The sequence below is a fragment of the Tursiops truncatus genome, chromosome 11, assembly GCF_011762595.2.
Source record: "Tursiops truncatus isolate mTurTru1 chromosome 11, mTurTru1.mat.Y, whole genome shotgun sequence".
Taxonomy (NCBI): Eukaryota; Metazoa; Chordata; class Mammalia; order Artiodactyla; family Delphinidae; genus Tursiops; species Tursiops truncatus.
Window position 1 is genome coordinate 94,887,392 of NC_047044.1, and position 21,900 is coordinate 94,909,291.

At 41.6% G+C, this 21,900-nt stretch overlaps 2 protein-coding genes, 1 long non-coding RNA gene and 1 pseudogene across 14 annotated transcripts in view; 2 read left to right on the forward strand and 2 right to left on the reverse strand.

The window, feature by feature from the left end:
* LOC109548460 (uncharacterized) overlaps positions 1-8,596 on the reverse strand; it is a 115,542-nt gene extending 106,946 nt beyond the window's left edge. For all 5 annotated transcript variants that reach the window (XR_012324533.1, XR_012324535.1, XR_012324534.1 and 2 more), the window contains exons 1-3: positions 7,845-8,596; positions 5,987-6,054; positions 3,590-3,750 (exon numbers count right to left, since the gene is read on the reverse strand). This is a non-coding gene — a long non-coding RNA (uncharacterized lncRNA). The remainder of the gene's footprint in view (positions 1-3,589; positions 3,751-5,986; positions 6,055-7,844) is intronic.
* A 182-nt stretch (positions 8,597-8,778) lies between these two features.
* M6PR (mannose-6-phosphate receptor, cation dependent) lies at positions 8,779-19,604 on the forward strand. Of its 5 annotated transcripts, none has more exons than XM_019926046.3 (8): positions 8,829-9,105; positions 14,140-14,313; positions 15,099-15,265; positions 16,312-16,421; positions 16,698-16,828; positions 17,384-17,510; positions 17,970-18,088; positions 19,082-19,604. In XM_019926046.3, exons 2-8 carry the CDS (start codon positions 14,141-14,143, stop codon positions 19,239-19,241), a joined length of 987 nt encoding a protein of 328 aa, XP_019781605.2. In that variant the 5' UTR covers positions 8,829-9,105; position 14,140; the 3' UTR covers positions 19,242-19,604. The 5 variants fall into 5 exon arrangements, 4 of the variants coding, with proteins under 4 accessions (XP_073645159.1, XP_073645158.1, XP_019781605.2 ...); XR_012324532.1 differs by having other exon boundaries at positions 8,846-9,105; positions 17,970-18,147; positions 19,082-19,114; XM_073789057.1 differs by lacking the exon at positions 17,970-18,088 and having other exon boundaries at positions 8,809-9,105.
* On the forward strand, positions 9,112-14,133 carry LOC109548458 (small ribosomal subunit protein eS6-like; annotated as a pseudogene).
* The window catches only part of PHC1 (polyhomeotic homolog 1), a 44,876-nt gene continuing 42,024 nt past the window's right edge, over positions 19,049-21,900 (reverse strand). For all 4 annotated transcript variants that reach the window (XM_019926045.3, XM_073789056.1, XM_019926044.3 and 1 more), the window contains one exon: positions 19,049-20,675. In XM_019926045.3, coding sequence (XP_019781604.2) covers positions 20,521-20,675 — 155 coding nt within the window. In that variant the 3' untranslated portion in view covers positions 19,049-20,520. The remainder of the gene's footprint in view (positions 20,676-21,900) is intronic.

Here is a 21,900-nt window from a genome sequence, read left to right on the forward strand (position 1 = left end):
AAAAGAAAGCTTCATGTTCAGATGACTTCAAACAGCATATTACATCAAACTTTAAGGAATAAGTAACACAATCCCTTCAGAAAACAGAAAATGAAAGTACACCCTCCAACTTATTTTAGGAGGCCATGATGACCCTGAGAAAAAATTACAAGTATGTAAATTACAGACCCCAACCCTCATAAATATAGACATCAAAATCTTTAAAAAAAAAAAAAAACTATCAGCAAATCAAATCCAGAAGAACATAAAAGAGGTAATTCATCATGACAAAGTGTGGTTTATTCCAAGAACAAAGCAAGAATGTCTATTTTTACCATTTCTATTCAACACTGTAGAGAAAGAACTAGACAAGAATAATAAATAAAAGATCAAAAGATAGAATTTACCAGTGAAGCCATCTGGGCCTAAAGTTTTCTTTATGGGAAGCTTTTAACTATAAATTCAATTTCTTTAATGGATAGTGAGATATTCAAGTTATGTATTTTTTCTTGAGTTAACCTCAGTAGTTTGTGTCTTTCAATAAATCTGTTCTTTTCATCTAAGTCAGGGGTGAGCAAACACTTTCTGTAAAAGGCCACACAGTAAATATCTCAGGCTTTCCTGGCAATATGGTCTTCTCACAACTACTCAACTCAGCCATTATAGTACAAAAGCAGACACAGATAAATATAAACAAGTATGTGTGTCTGTGTTCCAGTAAAACTTTATTCACAAAAGAGGTGGCAAGTGAATTAATGTCAATTAGTCAGGTTAGTTGATGGTGTTGTTCAAGTCCTCTATATCACTGCAGATTTTCTGACTATGTTAATTATGAGAAGAGGATATTGAAATCTCCAACTATAATTGTCAATTTGTCTTTTTCTCTCAAATTCTCTCAGATTTTGCTTCACGTATTTTAAAGCTGTTATTAGCTACAAACACGTGTCCTCTTGATGATCTAATTCTTTTATCCTTATGAAATGTCCCTCTTTATCCATGGTAATATTCCTTACTCTAAAATCTACTTTGTCTAATTAATATAGGCATTCTAGCTTTTTTTGGATTAGTGTTTGCATGGTATAATTATTTCCATCCTTTTATTTTTTGTTTGTTTATTTTCCCAGAGAGCATATACTTCGGTCTTACTTTTTTCTTTTATCTAATCTGATAATCTCTGCCTTTTAATTGGAGTATTTAGGCCATTTTAGATCATGTGATTATCATTATAGGTAGCCTTATATCTACTATCTTGCTATTTATGTGTTTGATTTATTCTTTGTTCATTTTTTCCCTATTTTCCTGATCTTTTTTATAAAATTGAATGTCTTTTATGATTCCATTTTATCTCCCTTATTGGTATATCAGTTATACCTTTCTCTTTCCTTGTTTCCTCTTTTCCTTCTTCCTTCATTCCTTCTTTCCTTTTTTAATTTTTTTGGCTGCTCCACGTGGCTTGCGGGATCTCAGTTCCCTGACCAGGGACTGAACTTGGGCCATGGCAGTGAAAGCCCAAAATCCTAACCACTAGGTCACCAGGGAACTCCCTTTTCTTTTTTTTCTTTTTTCTTTTTCTTTTTTAGGATGCTCTAGAGTCTCCATTATATCTTTAAGCACATTCTTCCTCCAAATAATATTATACCACTTCATGTATATCAAATGCACCTTACAATAGTATATTTTCTCTCCCTCTCCCTGGCCATTGTCAAACATTTTACTTCTACCTATGTTATAAATTCCACAATAGATTGTTAATATTTTTCTTTTAATCAGGCATTAATCTTTTAAAGGTATCTTTTAAAATTAGAACAAAAGTGTTTTATAGTTATACTCATATTTATCATTGCTAAACTTCTTCATTTCCTTACATAATTCTCAATTCCCATGTGGTATAATTTTCCTTCTGGAAGAAGAACTTCCTTTAATATGTATTTTAGTGGTCTGTTTGCAATGAATTCCTCATCTTTTGTTCATCTGAAAAAAATTTTAATTTGCCTGCATTTTTATTTTTAATTTATTTATTTTTATTTTTGGCTGCATTGGGTCTTCATTGCTGCACGTGGGCTTTCTCTAGTTGCAGTGAGCAGGGGCTACTCTTCATTGCAGTGCATGGGCTTCTCACTATGGTGGCTTCTCTTGTTACAGAGCATTGGCTCTAGGCACGCAGGCTTCAGTAGTTGTGGCACACGGGCTCAGTAGTTGTGGCTCACGGGCTCTAGAGCACAGGCTCAGTAGTTGTGGAGCACAGGCCTAGTTGCTCCGCGGCATGTGGGATCTTCCCGGACCAAGGCTTGAACCTGTGTCCCCTGCATTGGCAGGCAGATTCTTAACCACTGTGCCATCAGCGAAGCCCCTGCCTTCATTTTTTTAAAGGTATTTTTGTATGTTGACAGGGTTCTCCTCCCCCACAAAAGTACTTACAGGTGTCTAATTTTGTCTGACTTGCATAGTTTCTGATGTGAACTATGCCACTGTGTTTTTTCCCCTCTGGCTGCTTTTAGTATGTTCTATTTATCACTGCTTTTCAACAGCTTGATAATAATGTGTCTTCATGTTTCTTCTGCTTGATATTCATTGAATATCTCTGATTTGTAAATTTATAGTTTTCAGCAAATTCTGAAAAATTTTGGCCAATATATTTTCTGTCCTCTTTCTGAAGCTTTAATTTTAAATATATTTGATTGCTTGATATTGTACCATAAGTAACTGAAGTTCTGGGTTTTGGGGGGTTTTTTTGGAGGGGGAGGGTCTTTTTTCCTCATGTGTTTATTTTGGATATTTTCTAATGATATGTCTTCAAGTTAATTAACTTTCCTGGGACTTCCCTGGTGGTCCAGTGGTTAAGAATCTGCCTTTCAATGCAGGGGACACGGGTTCAATCCCTCATCGGGGAACTAAGACCCCACATGTCACGGGGCAACTAAGCCCATGTGCCAAAACTTGAGAGCCCGCACGCTGCAACTACAGAGTCCACGCACTCTGGAGCCCACTCGCCACAACTAAAGAGAAGCCCGTGTGCCGCAACGAAAGATTCCGTAAGACCCAGAGAAGATCCTGCATGCCGCAACTAAGACCCGATGCAGCAAAAATAAATAAATAATTTTTTTAAAAAATTTAACCTTTCCTTCTGTAGTTTCTAGTCTACTGTTGATTCCATTCAGTATATTTTCATTGCATCATTTCAGATATTGTATTTCTCATCTGTGGAAGCATAATTTGGTTTGTTTTTAAAATATCTTGCCTTTTTCTCTTTATAATGTTCAATGTTCGTCTTATCTACTGAATATATGAAGTGTATTTATAATAGCTATTCTAACATCCTTTCTGCAAATTCTTTCATCTTTGTCATTTCTGGTTCAGTTTCTAATGACTGATTTTTCTCCTGGTTATGGGTTATATTTGCCTCCTTTGCATGCCTGATAATCTTTTGCTGGATTCCAGACACTGTGAATTTTATGCTGTTGGTGCCAAATTGTCTTGAGCTCTTTTCAAAATTGTTGGCTTTTGTTATTGGACACAGTTACTTGGTACCAGTTTGATCCTTTTGAGGCTTGCTTTTTGACAAGAATTAGTAAGCAGAGGCAACTGTAAGCAGGGATAAGCAGGGGCTCACCTTATTTTCCTTCTCTCAGGAATCACTGTCCTGTACTGCCTGTTGTCCAGTATCTGAAAACCGCTGTTTCATATATTTTCGTTTTCCAGTTGTTTCAGATGAGAAAATAAATCCAGTCCCAGTTACACCATGATGGCCAGAAGTTCAAAAGAAAGAAGCAACTGCCAAAATAAGTAAATTTAGCAAGGTTACAGGATATAGGTCAAAATACAAAACTCAACTGTATTTTTATACACTACTAGCAAACATTCGTAAAAAAAAACTTTCACAATATTTTCAGTTATAAAAGCATCAAAATGTGAGTACTTGGGAATAAATGTAACAAATGACATGTAAGACCTCTACACTGAAAACAATAAAACATAGCTGAAAGAAATTAGATAAGACCTAAATAAATAGAGAGTGTATCCTATCCATGGACTGTAAAATTCAACATTGTTAAAATGTCAATTTTCCTCAAATTTACCTTTAGATTCACATTAATCCCAATTATAATTCCAGCAAGATTTTTTAAACAGAAATTGACAGGTTGATTCTAAACATATTTATGGAAATGCCAAAACAATCTTGAAAAAACAGGAAGATTTACACTAACTTACTTCAAGACTTATAAAGCTAGAAGAATCAAGACAGTGTGTTGTTGGCATAATAATGAACAAAGAGATCAATGGAACAAATTAAGTCCAGAAACAGAATCACATGTATATAGTCAACTGATTTTCAACGAAGTTCCAAAGCAACTTAAGGGAGAAAGAAAAGTGAATAAACATTACTGGAAGACCTATACATCCATGTGGGAAAAAAACTGACCTCGACCCTACCTCAACAATACAAAAAAATTAATTCAAAATTGATCACAGGGACTTCCCTGGTGGCGCAGAGGTTAAGACTCTGTGCTCCCAATGCAGGGGGCCCAGGTTTGATCCCTGGTCAGGGAACTAGATCCCACATTCATGCTGCAACTAACAGTTCGCATGCCACAACTAAGGAGCCCGCGAGCCACAACTAAGGAGCCCAGCTGCTACGACTAAGACCCAGCGCAACCAAATAAATAAACATAATAAATATTTTTAAAAAACTTTAAAAAACTGATTACAGATACAAACATAAAAGCTAAAACTATAAAGCTTCTTGGAAGAAAACATAGATACAACCTAAATACCCATCAAGAGAATAGATCAACAAGTTGTGAAATATTCATACAATATAGTACTATCTAGCCAAAAAAAGAGAAAAACCCTGCTACTGATATATGTAACAACAGAACCTCACAGACATTTTATTGAGTGAAAGAAACCAAACATAGTATATGATTCATTTTTTTCTAATGATTCAATTTTATATGAAATTCTGGAAAATACAAAATTAATCTATGGTAAAAATTTCAGAGCAATAGTTGCCTCTAGGCCTAGGAGAATGACTGGAAAAGGGCATGAGGAAATTTTCTTGGGTGATGAAAATCTGCTAAGTCTTGATTAGAGGGGGGTTACAGTTATGATGCACATTTGTCAAGATTCACTGAATTCTATACTTAAAAGTTGTGGGACTTCCCTGGTGGTGCAGTGGTCAAGAATCTGCCTGCCAATGCAGGGGACACGGGTTCGAGCCCTGGTCCAGGAAGATCCCACATGCCACAGGGCAACGAAGCCTGTGCACCACAACTACTGAGCCTGTACTCTAGAGCCCACGAGCCACAAATACTGAGCCCATGTGCCACAACTACTGAGGCCTGTGTGCCTGGAGCCCGTGCTCCACAACAAGAGAAGCCACGGCAATAAGAAACTCGCGCAGCGCAGGGAAGAGTAGCCCCCATTCGCCACAACTAGAGAAGGCCTGCGTGCAGCAACGAAGACCCAACACAGTCATAAATAAATAAATAATTTTTAAAAAGCGTTGTGAATTTCATGATTTATACATTTTACCTCAATAACAAAAAAAAAAACTTTAAACAAACATTGAACTCTAATTAGTAGGCTTGGTTTACCAGTTATAAAGTTACTTCCTGTGTTTTCTCACGTGTGAACAAACATATAAATATGCTGAATATAATGGGAGCTAATTTCCCACTCTTGGAAAGATATATAGATTTCCTAACTGTCTGCTGAGAAGGACCAAAGCAAGGACACACAAGTAGCAATAAACACACACTGTAATCAGATCTTGGTTTCTCAATACCCTTCTCCACTAAGAGGAACCAGGCCGTCTTCGAGATATGATTGATTCTAGGGTAAGAAAAGTTCAAGATCCACGTGGAACATCTATGTGCCCAAAAGTAAAGGACTGCTCAAAAAATGATGGGGACAAGTCCAAAGGACAAAGAAGCCACCATAAAGAGGCTCCCACTGACAGTTCAACAGTGACCCAGTGACCCACAGCCTCCAGCAATTTTCCTCTCACCTCATCAGTGGGCTGCATGTTCCTGTGGCAGGAACCACATCCTTTCTTCAGAGGTCTGAACCTCTCCCCTGTGGGTGGAAAAGTAGCACTTCGTTTAAGTTTCTAAGTTGCTTCCTTGTTAACCCATCTTCAGCCCTCAAAGTAGTAGCTGCATTTTGTAGTTCCTACTTCTGTAAGATTTGTGTGTAACTTACAGTCCTCTCTTACCCCTTTTAGTAATTATTTTTTACTAAAAAATGACTCTTTATACTAAATTTTTCCTTAAAATGACTCATGTGGTATCTGTCTTCTGATTGGATGCTGAGTGATACAGGATCATTATTTCCCTCTTAGTCCTATCAAGAAATGCATACCTAAATCAGGAGGCAACATCAGACCAAACCAAAATGAGAGACATTCTACAAAATAAGTGACCTGTACTTTTCCAAATTTCAAGGTCAAATAAGATAAAGAAAAATGACAACTAATTGCAGTGTGTGACTCTGGCTTTGCTTCTGTGGTTGGGAAAGGGTAAAAAAGTGCTATAGTTCCTAATTTTGATAATTATACTGTGGTAATGTAAGAATGTCTTTATTATTAGGAAATACACAATGATGTACTTAGTGGTAATGGGGAACTTACCCTCAGATTGTTCAGAATAAAAGTGTGTGTGTGTGCGTGTGTGTGTGTGTGTGTGTGTGTGTGTGTGTGTGTGTAGGGAGGATGTGGGGGGGAGAGACCAATAAAGCAAATGGGGCAACATGTAAATACTTGGCAAATCTAGGTAGAGTGTATGCAAGAGTTCTTTGTACTCTTCTTGCATTTTTCTAAAATGTTTAATTTACTGATATATTAAAATTGAAAATTACCAAAAACAAAAATATATTTAGCCTTTGAAATATGTTAAATATGATCATTTTTTAAAGGAGGGCATCAATAAAAGTTCAAAATTGAAATCTGGTTCAAGATGGCAAATAGAATACATGCATAATGGGTCTGAGAAACTACCAAACAAATATCAAAAGATTGCTAAGCAGATCAGAAAACGTGAGCAGGTAGAGTGTATTTGACAGTGAAACCACAGCAAAACCTGTAAAAAAAAACTCACACAGGACAAAGCTCTTGAGAGGTTAAAAAAGGTATTCCCAACAGAGCTCCCACCTGAGAGCCGACAAAAGAGCAGGCCTGGGACAATTTTCAAAGCCATGAGTTGAAGCAAGCATCAGAATACCTAGCGCTTTCACGCACCCTTCCCTTTTCTGCACATACTAAAGAGGAGGCAGCCTCAACATTTGATTTTAGGAACCTCCTAGAAGCGCTTTCTTAATATTTTTATTGGAGTATAGTTGATTTACAATGTGTTAGCTTCTGCTGTACAGCAAACTGAGTCAGTTATAGACACACGTATATCCGCTCTTTTTTTAGATTCTTTTCCCATATAGGTCATTACAGAGTATTGAATAGAGTTCCCCGTGCCATTCAGCACATTCTTATTAGTTATCTAATCTATATATAGTAGTGTGTATGTGTCAATAGACAAATTACTTTTATTATTAGAAAGCAACTCATCTTTCAATTTTCGTATTTTTTACTTAAGACACATCCAAACCCAACCCAGATATACCACCTAGCCTGAATTGAATGTACCAGTTAATAAACAAATACAGTTTCTTATAGTCAGTATAACGCAGTGTCGACAGCATGAACTCTGGACTGTATACACAACCTATATAACTAACTTATCCCTAAATGATGGAGCCAGAATACTGACTCCATAACTTAGTAGCTGTGGGGCCCAGGGTAAGTTAAAAAAAAAAAAAAAAGTCACTTAGCCTCTGTCGCCTTTAATTTACTCATCTGTAAAATGGGGATAAGATACCTCCTCAGTAAGCTGGTTGTGAAGGTGAAGTGAAATGATACTCGTTTAAAACACGTACAACAGTGCCGGGTTTCTCACAGTGTCAGCTTCTATTATTATTCGATTCAAAACGCTGTTCTAGCTCTGGTGAACACAAAGAGGAATCAAAATCCAGTCGCCATCCGAGGAGACGTTGGGAGGCACACGCAAATGCAACGAGGAATCAAAGCAGAAACAAACCAGACTAAAGCCAGGTGCGAGCAGCCAGCGGGCACTGGGAGGACGGAACGGTTCCAGCTGAAAAGGTTGAGTCCAGGAGTCACAGGAGCTTCTGAACCGAGTTCTATGAACGGGTAGGACTTCCACACACGGCCAAGACGCCACACGTGAGAGACACCGCAAAGGATCTTAGCAAAGGCGCAAAGACCAAAAATTGACTTGTCTCGGTCAGCAGAAGTGGCTGCAGAGTGTTTATCACACAAAATGCCGGAGGGATGATAAGGCTAACTGTAATAGTAACCCCTGCCGCACCTCACGGTGCTAAACCGGAGACAGGACGTAAAGAACAAAAGTGACGGTAAGAAAGCCAGGAGGACCACGACCCAGTCGCTCTCCACTATCCTCCAGGGACAACGCGACTCGGGGCCAGCACACAGCGAACCGGCGTCCCCCTCAGGCGGCAGAGATCCGAAGCAGCAACCAGCACGAGAACTACAGCTCCCGCCGCGGCCTGGGGATCTGGCCCCGCCCCGCATTTCCACTTCCGCCGCCCTCCAGTCCGACCTACCAGGGAGCGAGCCTGGCGCCTGACCGCGCGTGACCCCCGCGTGACCCCGCGTGACAGGGGCCCGAGCCGAGAGGCCAGGAGGTGGGAGTCTGGGACCCCAGTCAGGAGAAAGGCGACCCGCAAAGGTGGAACTAAACTTGCAAATCTCGATAGGGATTGGAGTTGATGCCGCGGGGGCGGAGCCTAAGGCCCACGGTCCTGGCCAATCAGCGTCCGGGATGATCTGAGAGGCCGGGAAGGGGAAAGCAGCGAAACGGTTCTACCGTGACATGCCGCGGGGTCTAGTGGGAGGAGCAGTTGCCCAGCGGCCGCCCGGCACTTCCTGTTTCCGGTTCCCAGAGTGGAGCCCAGCGAGGCGCTCGTGGGGTCGCTGGCTCTGCCGCGAGCTCTGGAACCGGGGTCTGCGGCCGGCCCCTCGCTGGTGCTGTCTCCCAGCCGCGAGCAGGTACTCGGCCGGGGATTCTGAGCTGTGGCTGCCCCCTTTGCCTGTGACACGTGAGTATGAGGGGCGTGGAGGAGTGGGCTGGAGAGCGCTCACCCCTCGTGGCTGTGACGGGGGCCGGGATTGCTGAGTCTCCTTTGGCCCGAGTTCTAGCCCAAAAATCCAGCTAAGGAGCCCGAGGGTAGAAAGGCGGAGGCGTAAGGTTGGGGAGTTACAGAGTCGCCAAGGGAGTGAGGGAGAAAGGATCTCCAAGACCAGAGTTTGGAAGGCAGGGAAAGGAAGGTCGCTAAGTCTGGAGTCTGTTCGAGGTGTTACTGGATACCCGTAGACGGGATTTTGGCCCGCATCGTAGAGGGAGGTCAGGTGGCATCATTTGTAGAGGGTATGGCCCTAAGCATTTGCAAAGTCGGGAGACTAGACGGGACGCGAATGTCTGGAAGCCTGGAAGAAGTTTGAGGGAGATGAGTGTATGGTACGAAGAGTCGCCAATAGAGGGATTTGCGTTCCTTTTTGGAGAGAGCTTCCGCCCTTGGGCTAGAGTTGCTTTCTTAAGTCTTTTCAACCTTGGGCGGTTCAGCTAGTTAGGGCTGCTCTTCTGAAAGTGTGGGCTGCTGGAGACAGGAGGTAAGGGCCGTCGCCATCAGAAATGAGCCAGAGAGAAGAAAGTAGAAATTCCACCGAAAAACAGAAAATGGTCATGGCTAGTCTGGGGGAAGTGAGTGGTACAGAGGCCTAGTGATGTAAAGTGTTTCCCAATTCCTGACTTAGTCATTGGTCATCCCATTGGAGGAGAATTTTTTAGCCTTAACTGTATGGATCTATCGTTGTAGAACAAGAAAATTGAAAGGGATTTTTCAAAATCTTTAAGTCCTGCCGCTTGTTTCCAAAGTATCTAGGACAAACTCTTGCATCTTGAGAATCTAATTGTAGCACAATTAGATGTAAAAGGGGACTACCCAGCCCTTGGATTTCATACTCTTACGAATACATTTTTGCACTCCTTTATTTATCAGAAAATAGCTTTATACCATGACTCATTCAAGTTGCCTTACTAATAACTTCATACACGTTTAATACTGGTATAACCTAAGGCAAGTAACTTAAGCTCTGTAGGAATCAGTTTCCTCATCTGTAAAATGGGAGAAATTATATCTACTTTTCTGGGTTGTGAAGATTGATGAACATAATCTAGATAAAGCACTTAGAGCATATGCCACTGAATCAAAGAGAAGCAGCTCAAATGTAGCCAACTCTTAAGCAGGAAAGAGAAGAATATATCTCTTTTTATCTCCTATCTTTTTGAACCAATAATTAAATGAAAGCTAGTTCGACTCAACTAATGCTGGCTGCAGGGTGTTCAGCCCTTCATCCTTTTGCAGTTTTGTGAGAGTCTTTGTTCTAATTTGGGAAAAGAAATCATCAACTGTTAACAGATAAGGAACTAACTTTGAAGCCAAAGAACACAGTCTTGTGTGTGAGCATCCCTCCAGAAAATGGTCCTGGATAAAAGAATATTGAAAGCACAGAAAGTTGAAATTTCAAATTGGGTCCTGCAAGAATATAAAGGAAATGTCATGCTTAATCAATCTACTAAAAGGAGCCTCTTATTTTAGTCAGCTGGTCAAGTTGTGTGGATCAGTGAGTGAATTTAGAGAAGGTAGGAGTTTGAGGTCTGGGTTCTTTATTCTGCCTCCTGTTTAGTGAACCATGTGAGGAGTCACTTCCCCTTCTTGCTTTGTCAAAATGAAAGCAAAACTTTGACTGCCTACTCTGATCTCCAGAAAACTTAATGTGAAAGGAATGGTTAAGTGTAGACCATGAGCTCAGAGCTGCACTATCTGGTTCACGCCACTAGCTGTGTCTAGTTTTCTCCTCTGTAAAATAAGGACAGTCGTATTTACTGCATAGGGTTTTTGTAAGGCTTAACTGGTTAATGTATGTTAAATGCCTAGCAAAAGGCAAGCACTCTATTAAGTGTTTACTGTTGATGCTTTGTATGTGTTTATGGGAGCCTCAGACTTTGTGGCTGGCTATACTTATTCTATGGAAACACCTTATTAATATTACTACAATGAATTGATGTTTGGAGTACACCAAGTCGGGGAGATGACTTCCCAAGTATTGGTTGCCCTAGTGGAATGTGGGAAACGGAATGTCAAATGTGGGACTTCCCAGGTGGTGCAGTGGTTAAGAGTCCACCTGCCAATGCAGGGGACACGTGTTTGATCCCTGGTCCGGGAAGATCCCACATGCCGCAGAGCAACTAAGCCCGTGCACCACAACTACTGAAGTCCACGCGCCTAGAGCCCGTGCTCCACAACAAGAGAAGCCACCACAATGAGAAGCCCGCGCACTGCAACAAAGAGTAGCCCCCGCTCACCACAACTAGAGAAAGCCCGCGCTCAGTAATGAAGACCCAACACAGCCAAAAATAAATAAATAAAATAAATTTTAAAAAAAGAATGTCAAATGTAAGTTCATTTAGCTTTTTATCATGGTGCCTCAGAGGCAGTTGGCCACTTCAGGATGAAGTTGAACATCTCTTTCCCAGCCAATGGCTGCCAGAAACTCATTGAAGTGGACGATGAACAAAAACTTCGTACCTTTTGTAAGAAGCATATGGCCACAGAAGTTGCTGCTAATGCTCTGGGTGAAGAATGGAAGGGTTATGTGGTCTGAATCGGTGGGAACAACAAACAAGGTTTTTCCCATGAAGCAGGTGTCTGGACCCATGGTAGAGTCTACCCGCTACTGAATAAGGGGCATTCCTGTTACAGACCAAGGAGGACTGGAGAAAGAAAGCACAGATCTGTACGGGGTTGCATTGTGGATGCCAATCTGAGTGTTCTCAATTTGGTCATAGTGGAAAAAGGGGAGAAGCATATTCCTGGACTCACAACTTCGCCTCGTCAGCTGGGGCCCAAAAGAGCTAGCAGAATCCACAAACTTTTCAGTCTCTCTCTATGTCCGCCAGTATATTGTGAGAGAAAACCCCTAAACAAAGAGGGTAGGAAACCTAGGACCAAAGCACACAAGACTCAGCGTCTTGTTACTCCACGTGTTCTGCAACACAAACGTCAGCATATTGCTCTGAAGAAACAGCATACTAAGAAAATAAGGAAGAGGCTGCAGGATATGCTAAACTCTTGGCCAAGAGAATGAAGGAGGCCAAAGAAAAACAACAGGAACAGATTGCCAAGAGACGGAGGCTGTCCTCTGAGAGCTTCTACCTCTAAGTCTGAGTCCAGTCAAAAATGAGATGTTCTAAGAGTAACAAATAAATGAGATCAGACATCCAAAAAAAAAATGTAAGTTTGTTTAGGAGAGTGGAGAAAATTTATTCAGGTACCTATTAGTACCCATTAAATTCTGCCTGTTTTAAGTTTTATATGCTAAAAATGCAGTGGAGTCAGTGGACCAGCATGACAAAGAATTAGAGGACTTTAAAAGAGTATTCAAACCAAAGTCCAGACTTGTAGTATGGAAGCATTTTATCATAAGTGAGAAAAATTCGGAAGAATTGAATCTTTGTATCAGAAAAATTGGTGATACTGTTATAAAATTAACAAGTAGTGATGGCCTAAGGGATCATTAATGGATACCAAAGTGATTTCTTTTGAAAGGGTAAATCAGTGTATCCTGGGTATAAAGATGGAATTAGAGAAAAGAAAATGAGTTTGGGAAACAGCCGCACACTGCCATTCCTAAAGCAGTACAAGCATCAGATGAATTGGATTTGCTAAATTGTAAAGTGACGTGATGAATTCCTAGAGTTATCAGCAATTGGAAGCTAGAAACTCTTGAGGTTCATGACTGTAGAGCCTGAGGTGGGTTTTGGAATACTTATTCAAACCACTCATTTGGACCTAGTGAATTTTGTTCTTCCTATCATTTAAATGATTGAATGATTTTTCAGAGGTGAGACATCAGAACAGGTAGATGTCGAGTTTTAGGTGCTGTGGCAGTGTTTCTGTTTATCATTCTTATGGTGAATATGAACAAAGACTGTTAGATGCTCCTGAATATTAAAATGAGGACTTAGGTCCCAAAGTATTCAAGTCTTTTTCTCTATTTTACATCTTTCTTAATAACTTCCAACTAGCCCTTATCAAGTGTCAATTGTAATTCGAGAATTATCTTATGGAGGGCCACTGGTTTAAGCAGTATTTATGAACCAGTATTGAACTCTAAATAGTGAGACATCTTAATCTAATTTCTTGCCAAATGGTAAAGAGGCAAGGATGTCTCCACCAGGCTGTCATAATTTAATTCTTTTTGTTCTTTCCTTTCCCTCTTCTCAGCCCCATAGTTTGTTCTGAAGGACTTACCTATGAATTAGACTGAAAGTGATTGATATATAGAGAGAGTTTCCCGACACAGGTGATAGATACATATGTGCATGTGTGTATATATATATATATGTATATCTGTATATGGGTTTCCTAACACAGGTGCTCTTGGCACAGAGATATTAAAAGGTAATATTTGTTGCATATGCCAAAGAATCTTATAGTTTCTGCATAATCAAAATACTGTTCATTGGTCACACTTAAGTATTCTCTAGGCCATTGATTGGTTCTTCTGACAGTTTCTAGGACCAAAAATGTGTTTTTCTCCCAATACAGCTTAGAAGTCTAGATATTCTTTTTTTGTGCGCACCTTGCAGAAATCTCAACAACAATCTATAGACACTAACTCTTCACCAAGGCCAATGCTGTCCTCTTTGTTGAATGTACATGAAAGGGGCACGAGAAGGAGGTGACCAGTGGTGTCAAGCAAGGGAGTCAGCTAGGAAGAAGCTTTTGAAATAAGTTTTAAAAAGAAAAAGAGAAACCTGGAGATTTAAGGTTCCAATTCTGAATATTAAATAATGGAGAAAACAGAACTTGAAATGGAGACAAGAAAATAAAGCCCAACATCATAATAATGAAGAAAACTGGCTAGTGTAAAATAATAGGTGGTGGGTGGAAGATTAAAAGGTTAAAAAAATACCATTCATTTATGACACATTCATATGCTTGCTTTCTTTCCCTTCTCTCCCGATCCTCTCCCTCTTTCCCTAACACACGCACTTCCTCTCCCAAAAGGATGTTCCCCCTCTACAGCTCCTGGATGACTGGCCTGCTGCTGCTGCTGGCCGTGGCAGTAAGAGAATCCTGGCAGACCGAAGAAAAAACATGCGACCTGGTAGGAGAAAAGGATAAAGAGTCAGAGAAAGAGTTGGCTCTACTGAAGAGGCTGACGCCGCTGTTTAACAAAAGGTAAATGAGAAGAATCTTAAAGGGCTTGAGGAGCTAACTTTATTAAAGAATCTCGTCCTCCTCTTACTGATTTTATTTTAGTATTTTATTTAGTAGTATTTAGTACTGATTTTATTTCCCCCCCCCCCAAGCATAGGGGGGATACATGTATCATAACCTCCTCTGAGAGACAGTTCTAATGTGAACTTTAGCAATATTAGTCTTATTTGGCCGTGCTATCTTGCTTTCCTTCATGATATAGAGCACATGCTCAGCCCAGTGTTCAGCAGCCATGTGCAGGTACCTTATGCAGAAGAGTAGCGGTTTCCAAGACTGGATCCAAGAAACCAGCTCATAGGAACTAAAAAGCATTATTTGATGCCTCGATATTTACAAGTATCAGAATAATATATTTAGGCCTGCTGCGTCATCATAAGTGTCAGGAATCTTCTGGTATATAAATCTGAAGATAATCTTTAAGGAAGGAGGGTGTATCTCATGAACACAGACCCTTACTCAAGGGGAAGTAGTAATGTTTTAGCATAGTCTAGAGCAATTATTCTAGAAATATCTAGAATACTAGCTGTCTTGGATGCTGTATTTTAATCAGTCGTCATCAACAGATAGGGTGTTCTGTCTGGGTCATGGATATCTCATGATGCAACAGATATTATTCACTAGGACGTTTAGCCGTGACATCAGATAAATAAGTTGAGTGCACCATTGTTGTTGTTGTTAAAAAGGAAACTGCTCTTCCTAAGGCTGACAGCTGTAACTGTCCTCTTCCTTCTCCTCACTTCTCACAGCTTTGAGAGCACCGTGGGCCAGGGCCCAGACATGTATATCTACATGTTCCGGGTGTGCCGAGAAGCTGGCAACCAAACCTCTGGGGCAGGCCTGGTGCAGATCAACAAAAGTAATGGGAAGGAGACAGTAGTAGGGAGAATCAACAGCACTCAGATCTTCAATGGAAGTAAGATTCTCCCTGTTGATCAGTTAATTGAATCCCTCTGATAATCCTGTATGTCTCAGCCCTTCCCAGGCTCTTCAGTGTACCATACGGTATGTGTGGTTCAGCTCATCTGAGATACCCCCAAACCACAGGATACCTAGTTCCACAGCTCCTCCACAGCCAAGGCTCAGGACATTTATGTGTTTGTTTTAAAGTGAGATCAAGCTTTTTTGCAAACCAGTCAGTCTACAAAAATTTCCCCACCATCTTGAGTTATGTTGATAATATTTCTCAAAAATCATAAAATCATATTGCTGGAAAGGACTATGTGAGCAACTGTGGTCTATTTTCCTCCCTTAAGCAGATAAATAAATTATTCACTGCACATTGTTGCTCCTATAAATAACATAATAAAAAACAACGTCAAGAGTTTGGGGCTAGAGGTCAGAAGACTGGATTTTTGATCCAGCTCATATTTATTTGTCCTGTGACTTTGAAAAATCATTTCACCTTTTTGATTTTGTTTTCTCATATGCAAAATTGGAAGCACAGTCCTTACCTGATTCACCTCATGTGATTATTGATCAAATGATACTTTGCAAAAGAAATTTGAACACAGTAAATACTAAAGAAGGAAAAATGCCCCTCAGTCTTCAAAATCATCCACTTTGAATTTATCTGTGGTGACTTTACGATCTTAGGCTTTCCCTTGCCACCAAGTAATTGGGTGGAACCTCTCCTTTTGATGTTGGCAGGTATTCGGAAAATGAGTCATGGTTAAGGTATGGATCATAATTGTATTTGCACTGTCAATTGCCTTAATTTTTGTGGAAAATTAAGGTTATTCTTGTATGACTGTCTGATTCTTAGTCGTCTTAATAAGGGAACACATAGCTGTTATAAAGGAGCAAGGTTTAGCTGCTGTTTCTGGTATACAGAGCTCATCCTGAAAGGGTTATTTTAATTACAGCCAATTTCATTGAACTCACTTCCACTCTACCACAGTGCCCAGGTCTGCCTCTGCTTTTCCCGCACCCCAAAGCTCCGTTTTCCTTGTTCCTCCTCAGGTAATTGGATCATGCTGATCTATAAAGGGGGTGATGAATATGACAGTCACTGTGGCAAGGAGCAGCGTCGGGCAGTGGTGATGATCTCCTGCAATCGACACACCCTAGCGGTGAGGCACCCTGGGGCCTAGGAGCCTAGAGGAAATGAAAGGACTGGCCTGAGGTGGGAGAGACTGTCCAGAGGGAACAAGATAATTGGGACCGAGGAGATAAAACGAGAAGTTCAGCTTTTCCCTGAGTCATAGGCACCCGTGTTCCATCATACATGGAAGAGGAGGTTTTGGACCAGGAGAAAGCAAATGTTTTGGGGGTTTTGGGGGTTTGTGCTTTTTTCAGACAGGTGTCAGACACAACATAAATGTTGTGTTCTGTCCTCTTGTCATCAGGACAATTTTAACCCTGTGTTTGAGGAGCGAGGCAAAGTCCAAGACTGTTTCTACCTCTTTGAGATAGACAGCAGCCTGGCCTGTTCCCCAGAGATCTCCCACCTCAGCGTGGGTTCTATCTTACTTGTCACGTGAGTACGTTTTCCTTTATCAGTCCAAACCTTTTTTTTTTTTTAACTCCACAATTACTTGGAGGTCTATAGGTACAAATAGTGTGTGTGCATGTATATGTTATACTGTAATTTGTAAAAATCCTCTTTAAACTCTGCACAAGTTTTAAAAAATGACTTAATGTTTTGGCCCCAATAAATATTTGCATTTGGATGTAGGGTTTTTTCCCTACTGGAGGGCTGGACAGTTTTTAATATGCTGCCATTAGATTATTCGAACTTTTAAAGAAATGGAGTTGTGTATCTAATGGTGACTGTTCTCAGCCCTAAGTCAGAGTCACAAACTCTGTCTTATTTTATTCTGATCATTTTGGTTTTCTCAGACTGACACTCTAATTGGTTTTCTAAGGACCTACCAACCCCCTTGTTCATTCAACTGACTACCCTTTTTTTTTCCTTTCATTTTTATGGAACACAGCTTAGGAAATAGGTAACAATGAATATAGAGATTATCTTTAGTTTCTGAGTCTTACTATTTCTTGGTTTTTGAGTATAGATGTCTTTCTCTCTCAATAGGTTTGCATCGCTGATCGCCGTCTATATCATCGGGGGGTTCCTGTACCAGCGACTGGTGATGGGAGCCAAAGGAATGGAGCAGTTTCCCCACTTGGCCTTCTGGCAGGATCTTGGCAACCTGGTAGCAGTAAGTAACAGGGCAGCTGGCTGAGTCCGTGGCCTACAGACAAGGTTGAATGACCAGCCATCCTAGTTTGCCCAGACTGAGGGGTTTCCTGAGACACCGGACATTGGGTGCTAAAACCACAAAAGTCCCAGCAAACCAAGACAGTTGGTTGCCCTAGTACAGATAAGCAACATAGCATCTTAGTGTCTGGCCTTGTTAAGGCTTGGCTGGAAGAGCAGTCCTTTTCCTGAGATTTGGGAGCCTGATACAGCTCTTAAGGGGCCTAGGTGAGGAAAGGGTGAGGCCAAGTTAGAACCTGTCTATTCTTCCCCACATTCAATTTAAGCTGATCCTTGGAGCTTTGGGGTTTTCTCTTCATTATCCCTGGAGAAAACCAGTTCCTGCCACATTCTTGGACCATAACACCTGAAAGCTGCTGATTTCAAATGATTGTTTCCTTCCTTTCCTTTCCCCCTACAGGATGGTTGTGACTTTGTGTGCCGATCTAAACCCCGAAACGTGCCTGCTGCGTATCGTGGTGTGGGGGATGACCAGCTGGGGGAGGAGTCGGAAGAAAGGGATGATCATTTATTACCGATGTGATTGCACTTTAAATGTCCGGCTTCTTCAGCCCCCAAACCAAAGCATCCTCAGCCAGGTTTCTTAAGCAGCCTCCGCTCCAGTCTCTCATCTCACCCTTAATATTGCTCTTGCTTTCCGGTTTGCTTTTGGTTTGCATCCACTTGTCAGTAGTAGAAATGCCTTCCCTTTGTTCCCTATTTGTCTTCCCTCCTGAGAGGTACAGTTGTAGGACAGAGATAATATAATAGGGCCAATGACAGCAGAGGCTGTTGCACTGTCTTTTGGTATCAGAAAGTACAAGTAGGGGAGTTATCATGAGCAAAAGGGTATGGCAGGCTCCCTGACCCTTCCTTTTTTAAACACATTTTCACAAGTTTTTGAGACACTGGATTTCTTTAATTTTAAAAAAAAAAAAGGCAAAGAAACATTATTTATACAAGGTTTGATTGCTTTCATGCTGTTGCTCTGTACCCTACAGTATAGTCTCCATGAGAATCTGGATGTAATTTCTTGCTGCTTGGAACTATTTTGCAGTGATTACTTGGTTGTAGTCCAAGTACTGCCATTTGGTTTGAGCCTGGTGATGTCGTAGACTTAATTCTCCCACCTCTGGAATTAGGATGGGAAAATTTGAAATTTCCCAGTTAGAGGATTACAAGGTACCATACATCATTTGCTGGCATTGGAGTGACTTTATAGCTGGAGCTAGGACCTGGATTGTAGTCTAAAGTTATTGGTCCATCTGCAGCCAAAATGCCTAATCCAGAAGTCCACTCCATTGGAAAGGGACATTGAAATTGACCTCCTGTGCTGCCGGGGTTCCAGAAAAGGGAAGTCTGTTTACCTTGGTAGTGGGATCTCCTTGATGACTTTCTTCTCCCACTTGCAATCAAAGCTGGCGAAACTTTTCTTACTCCTAAAACGTTCCCTGTGTCAGTATTTCTAAACATGTTGCACTTTCCTTCATAGGCATGTCATTTTGACTTTTTTTTTTTTTTTTTTGCCCCCAGTCTTCTGGAAAGGGAATGGAGGCAGAAGTGGGACATCCAGGGCTCTGCCACCTTCCGCCCTGGCTGCGGCGGCTGCAGCACTTGTCCCTTTTTCTGGCTCAGGGACGTGTCTTCTTGCCCACGACATTACTTCTGTGGGGAGACGGTCTTAATCTTCTGATGCTTCCACCTTTCTGTTCAGGCCGTGTGCCCAGAAACCTGGCCTGATCTTTGTGTGATAGTGAGCCTGGGCCACTGAAGAGTAACATGGCTCCACTGGACACAGGAGGATGGAATCAATAGGCAGGGGCCTCTTTTAGCCTTTAGAGAAGGAAATGAAATGATTTCATCTTTCGACTTTTAAATACTATTGGAATGATTTTTTTTCTTCTTTCTAAACAGGGAAAATAATGTTATAAAAGCATCTTTTTTGTTATTTGTTTGCATCCCTCCCCCACACTCTGGTGTTTTAAAAATGCAAAAAATATATGTATACATTTTTTTGTACAAAAACACTTAAAAGATTAAAAAGAAAAACACGTTGGCCTAGTCATTTGTGTGAAAGAAGAGGGTAGATACACTGGAATGATGGAGTAACAGACAACTGAGACCAATTTTCATCCTTTTACTGAGGAGGAAAAAAAATATTTAATATTTTTGTTGTATAAGGTATAGCGCCTAAGGCAGGTACTTCTATTCCTGACCTCAGTCCCACGCGCTCCTGCTTTATAAAGCTATAGGACAGAGCAGAGTTGGAATGGAAAAGAAAGGTGGGGTAGGAGACAACAGATAAACTGGAAAGGAGCAGGGGGATGCGGAAAGAAAGACAACAGCCACATGTGTGCCCAAAACTTTTAGTCCCTGCAGCAAATCAGAATGATGCCAACCCAGTCTCTACCCTGGCTGGTGACCCTGCCGTGGATGCAGGAGAAAATATCCAATACTAAGGGAGTGACAACAAAACTCTGGGCCACAGCTACAGTCACACGATCCAGAGGGAAGAGGGAGTGCCAGATTTTGCTACTTGTGTCACACAAGCTAGAAAACCCTAGCTCCCCCACTGCTGAGGCACACCTACATTCCACCCATTTCCTTGCCTCACCATACTGTACATTCCTCCTCTAGGAGAATTCTGACCCTGGCTAGACACTCCGCTCCGGGATAAGGCCAAGCAGTCCTAGTTCTCTAGACTGCCTCTTTTATAAAGATTGGATTAGGGTAGGTGAGAATCGTAAAGATTTAAAAAATAAAGTAGAACCCAGAGAAATGTCAAAGCTGCCACCATGTAGCACCAGCGACCAATTCTTGCACTTGTCTTCCCTGTCTCAGTAATCCCCTCTACAGAAGACATACAGAATTGGAACAGCTCTGTCTTCCCTGTGAAGTCTCTGCTGGCACCAGGTTATAACCTGGACAGTGGGGAGTGTCTGCCTTAGGCTGGTTTGTGCAAGAGGGCCACCTTAGGTCTCCTTGAGGACGTTTATCTTGGCGCAGATCTTGAGGGCAGGGCCCAGCTTGATGTTCATGGCACTCATAAGATGTTCCTCTTTAAGTAATAAAAGGGCCTGTCCATCAATCTCCTGGGAACGAAACTCCTCTGCAATCTCTTGGCAGCCTAGAAGGAAATGATGGGAATATGTATGAGAAACTACACGGTAGCACCAAAGTACTTGTCCTAAATTCAGTAATACAGTGGCCTGACATGGCAAGCTTTGGAAGCAAAATGAAATCAGAGCAACTGGCTATTTATAAAAACAAAAAGAGCCAAGACATGGACTTCCCTGGTGGCACAGTGGTTAAGAATCCGCCTGCCAATGCAGGGGACGTGGGTCCGATCCCTGGTCCGGGAAGATCCCACATGCCGCAAAGCAACTAAGCCCGTGTGCCACAACTACTGAGCCTGCGCTCTAGAGCCCGCAAGCCACAACCGCTGAGCCCACATGCTGCAACCGCTGAGGCCCACGCACCTAGAGCCCGTGCTCCACAACGAGAAGCCACCACAACGAGAAGGCCATGCACCGTAGCGAGGAGCGGCCCCTGCTTGCCACAACTAGAGAAAGCCCACGCGCAGCAATGAAGACCCAACGCAGCCGAAGTATTAACTATTTTTTTTTTTAAAAAAGAGCCAAGATAAAACACCTAAGTTGTTCAACCAGAGAGATACCTTCATTCAGATAACCTGAGGGGGGCAAAGCGAGGGAGCAATATATATATGTTTTCTTTGACACTGGCAAGAAAATCAAAGATAAGAGCCGTCTTGACATCTTTAAGGGCCCAGAATTCAAACAAAATACCAAGAAGGGTAGGATGGTTTTCCTGATGGAGAAAGCCATCCCTTTGTCAAGAATAGCTTATCTGCCAATGCAGGGGACACGGGTTCGAGCCCTGGTCCGGGAAGATCCCACATGTCACGGAGCAACTAAGCCTGTGCGCCACAACTACTGAGCCTGCGCTCTAGAGCCCGTGTGCCACAACTACTCAGCCTGCGCACCTAGAGCAGCCCATGCTCCGCAACAAGAGAAGCCACTGCAATGAGAAGCCCGTGCACCGCAGTGAGGAGCGGCCCCCGCTCGCCGCAACTAGAGAAAGCCCGCACACAGCAACGAAGACCCAACACAGCCAAAAATTATAAATTAAATAAATAAATTTATTTTAAAAAAAAAAAGAATAACTTGTAAATAATCCTGCCTTGAAGAGAGCAGGGCAACAATGGCCCATTATTTCCTAATCCCCTTCTCCGCTGAGAAAAGTCTTTTATCCATGGTGGGTATCCCAATTAATCACACATAAAAAAATACTTTAAAAATTATTGGTTAAGAATCATAGATGAAAATCAACTG

Excerpts from the sequence above, each read along its gene's own strand:
- M6PR (XM_019926046.3), top strand. The coding sequence starts at position 14,141 with ATGTTCCCCCTCTACAGCTCCTGGATGACTGGCCTGCTGCTGCTGCTG. Across the intron at positions 16,829-17,383 it reads GGTTCTATCTTACTTGTCAC|GTTTGCATCGCTGATCGCCG; the intron begins GTGAGTACGTTT and ends CTCTCTCAATAG. Across the intron at positions 18,089-19,081 it reads GATGATCATTTATTACCGAT|TCTTCTGGAAAGGGAATGGA; the intron begins GTGATTGCACTT and ends TTTTGCCCCCAG.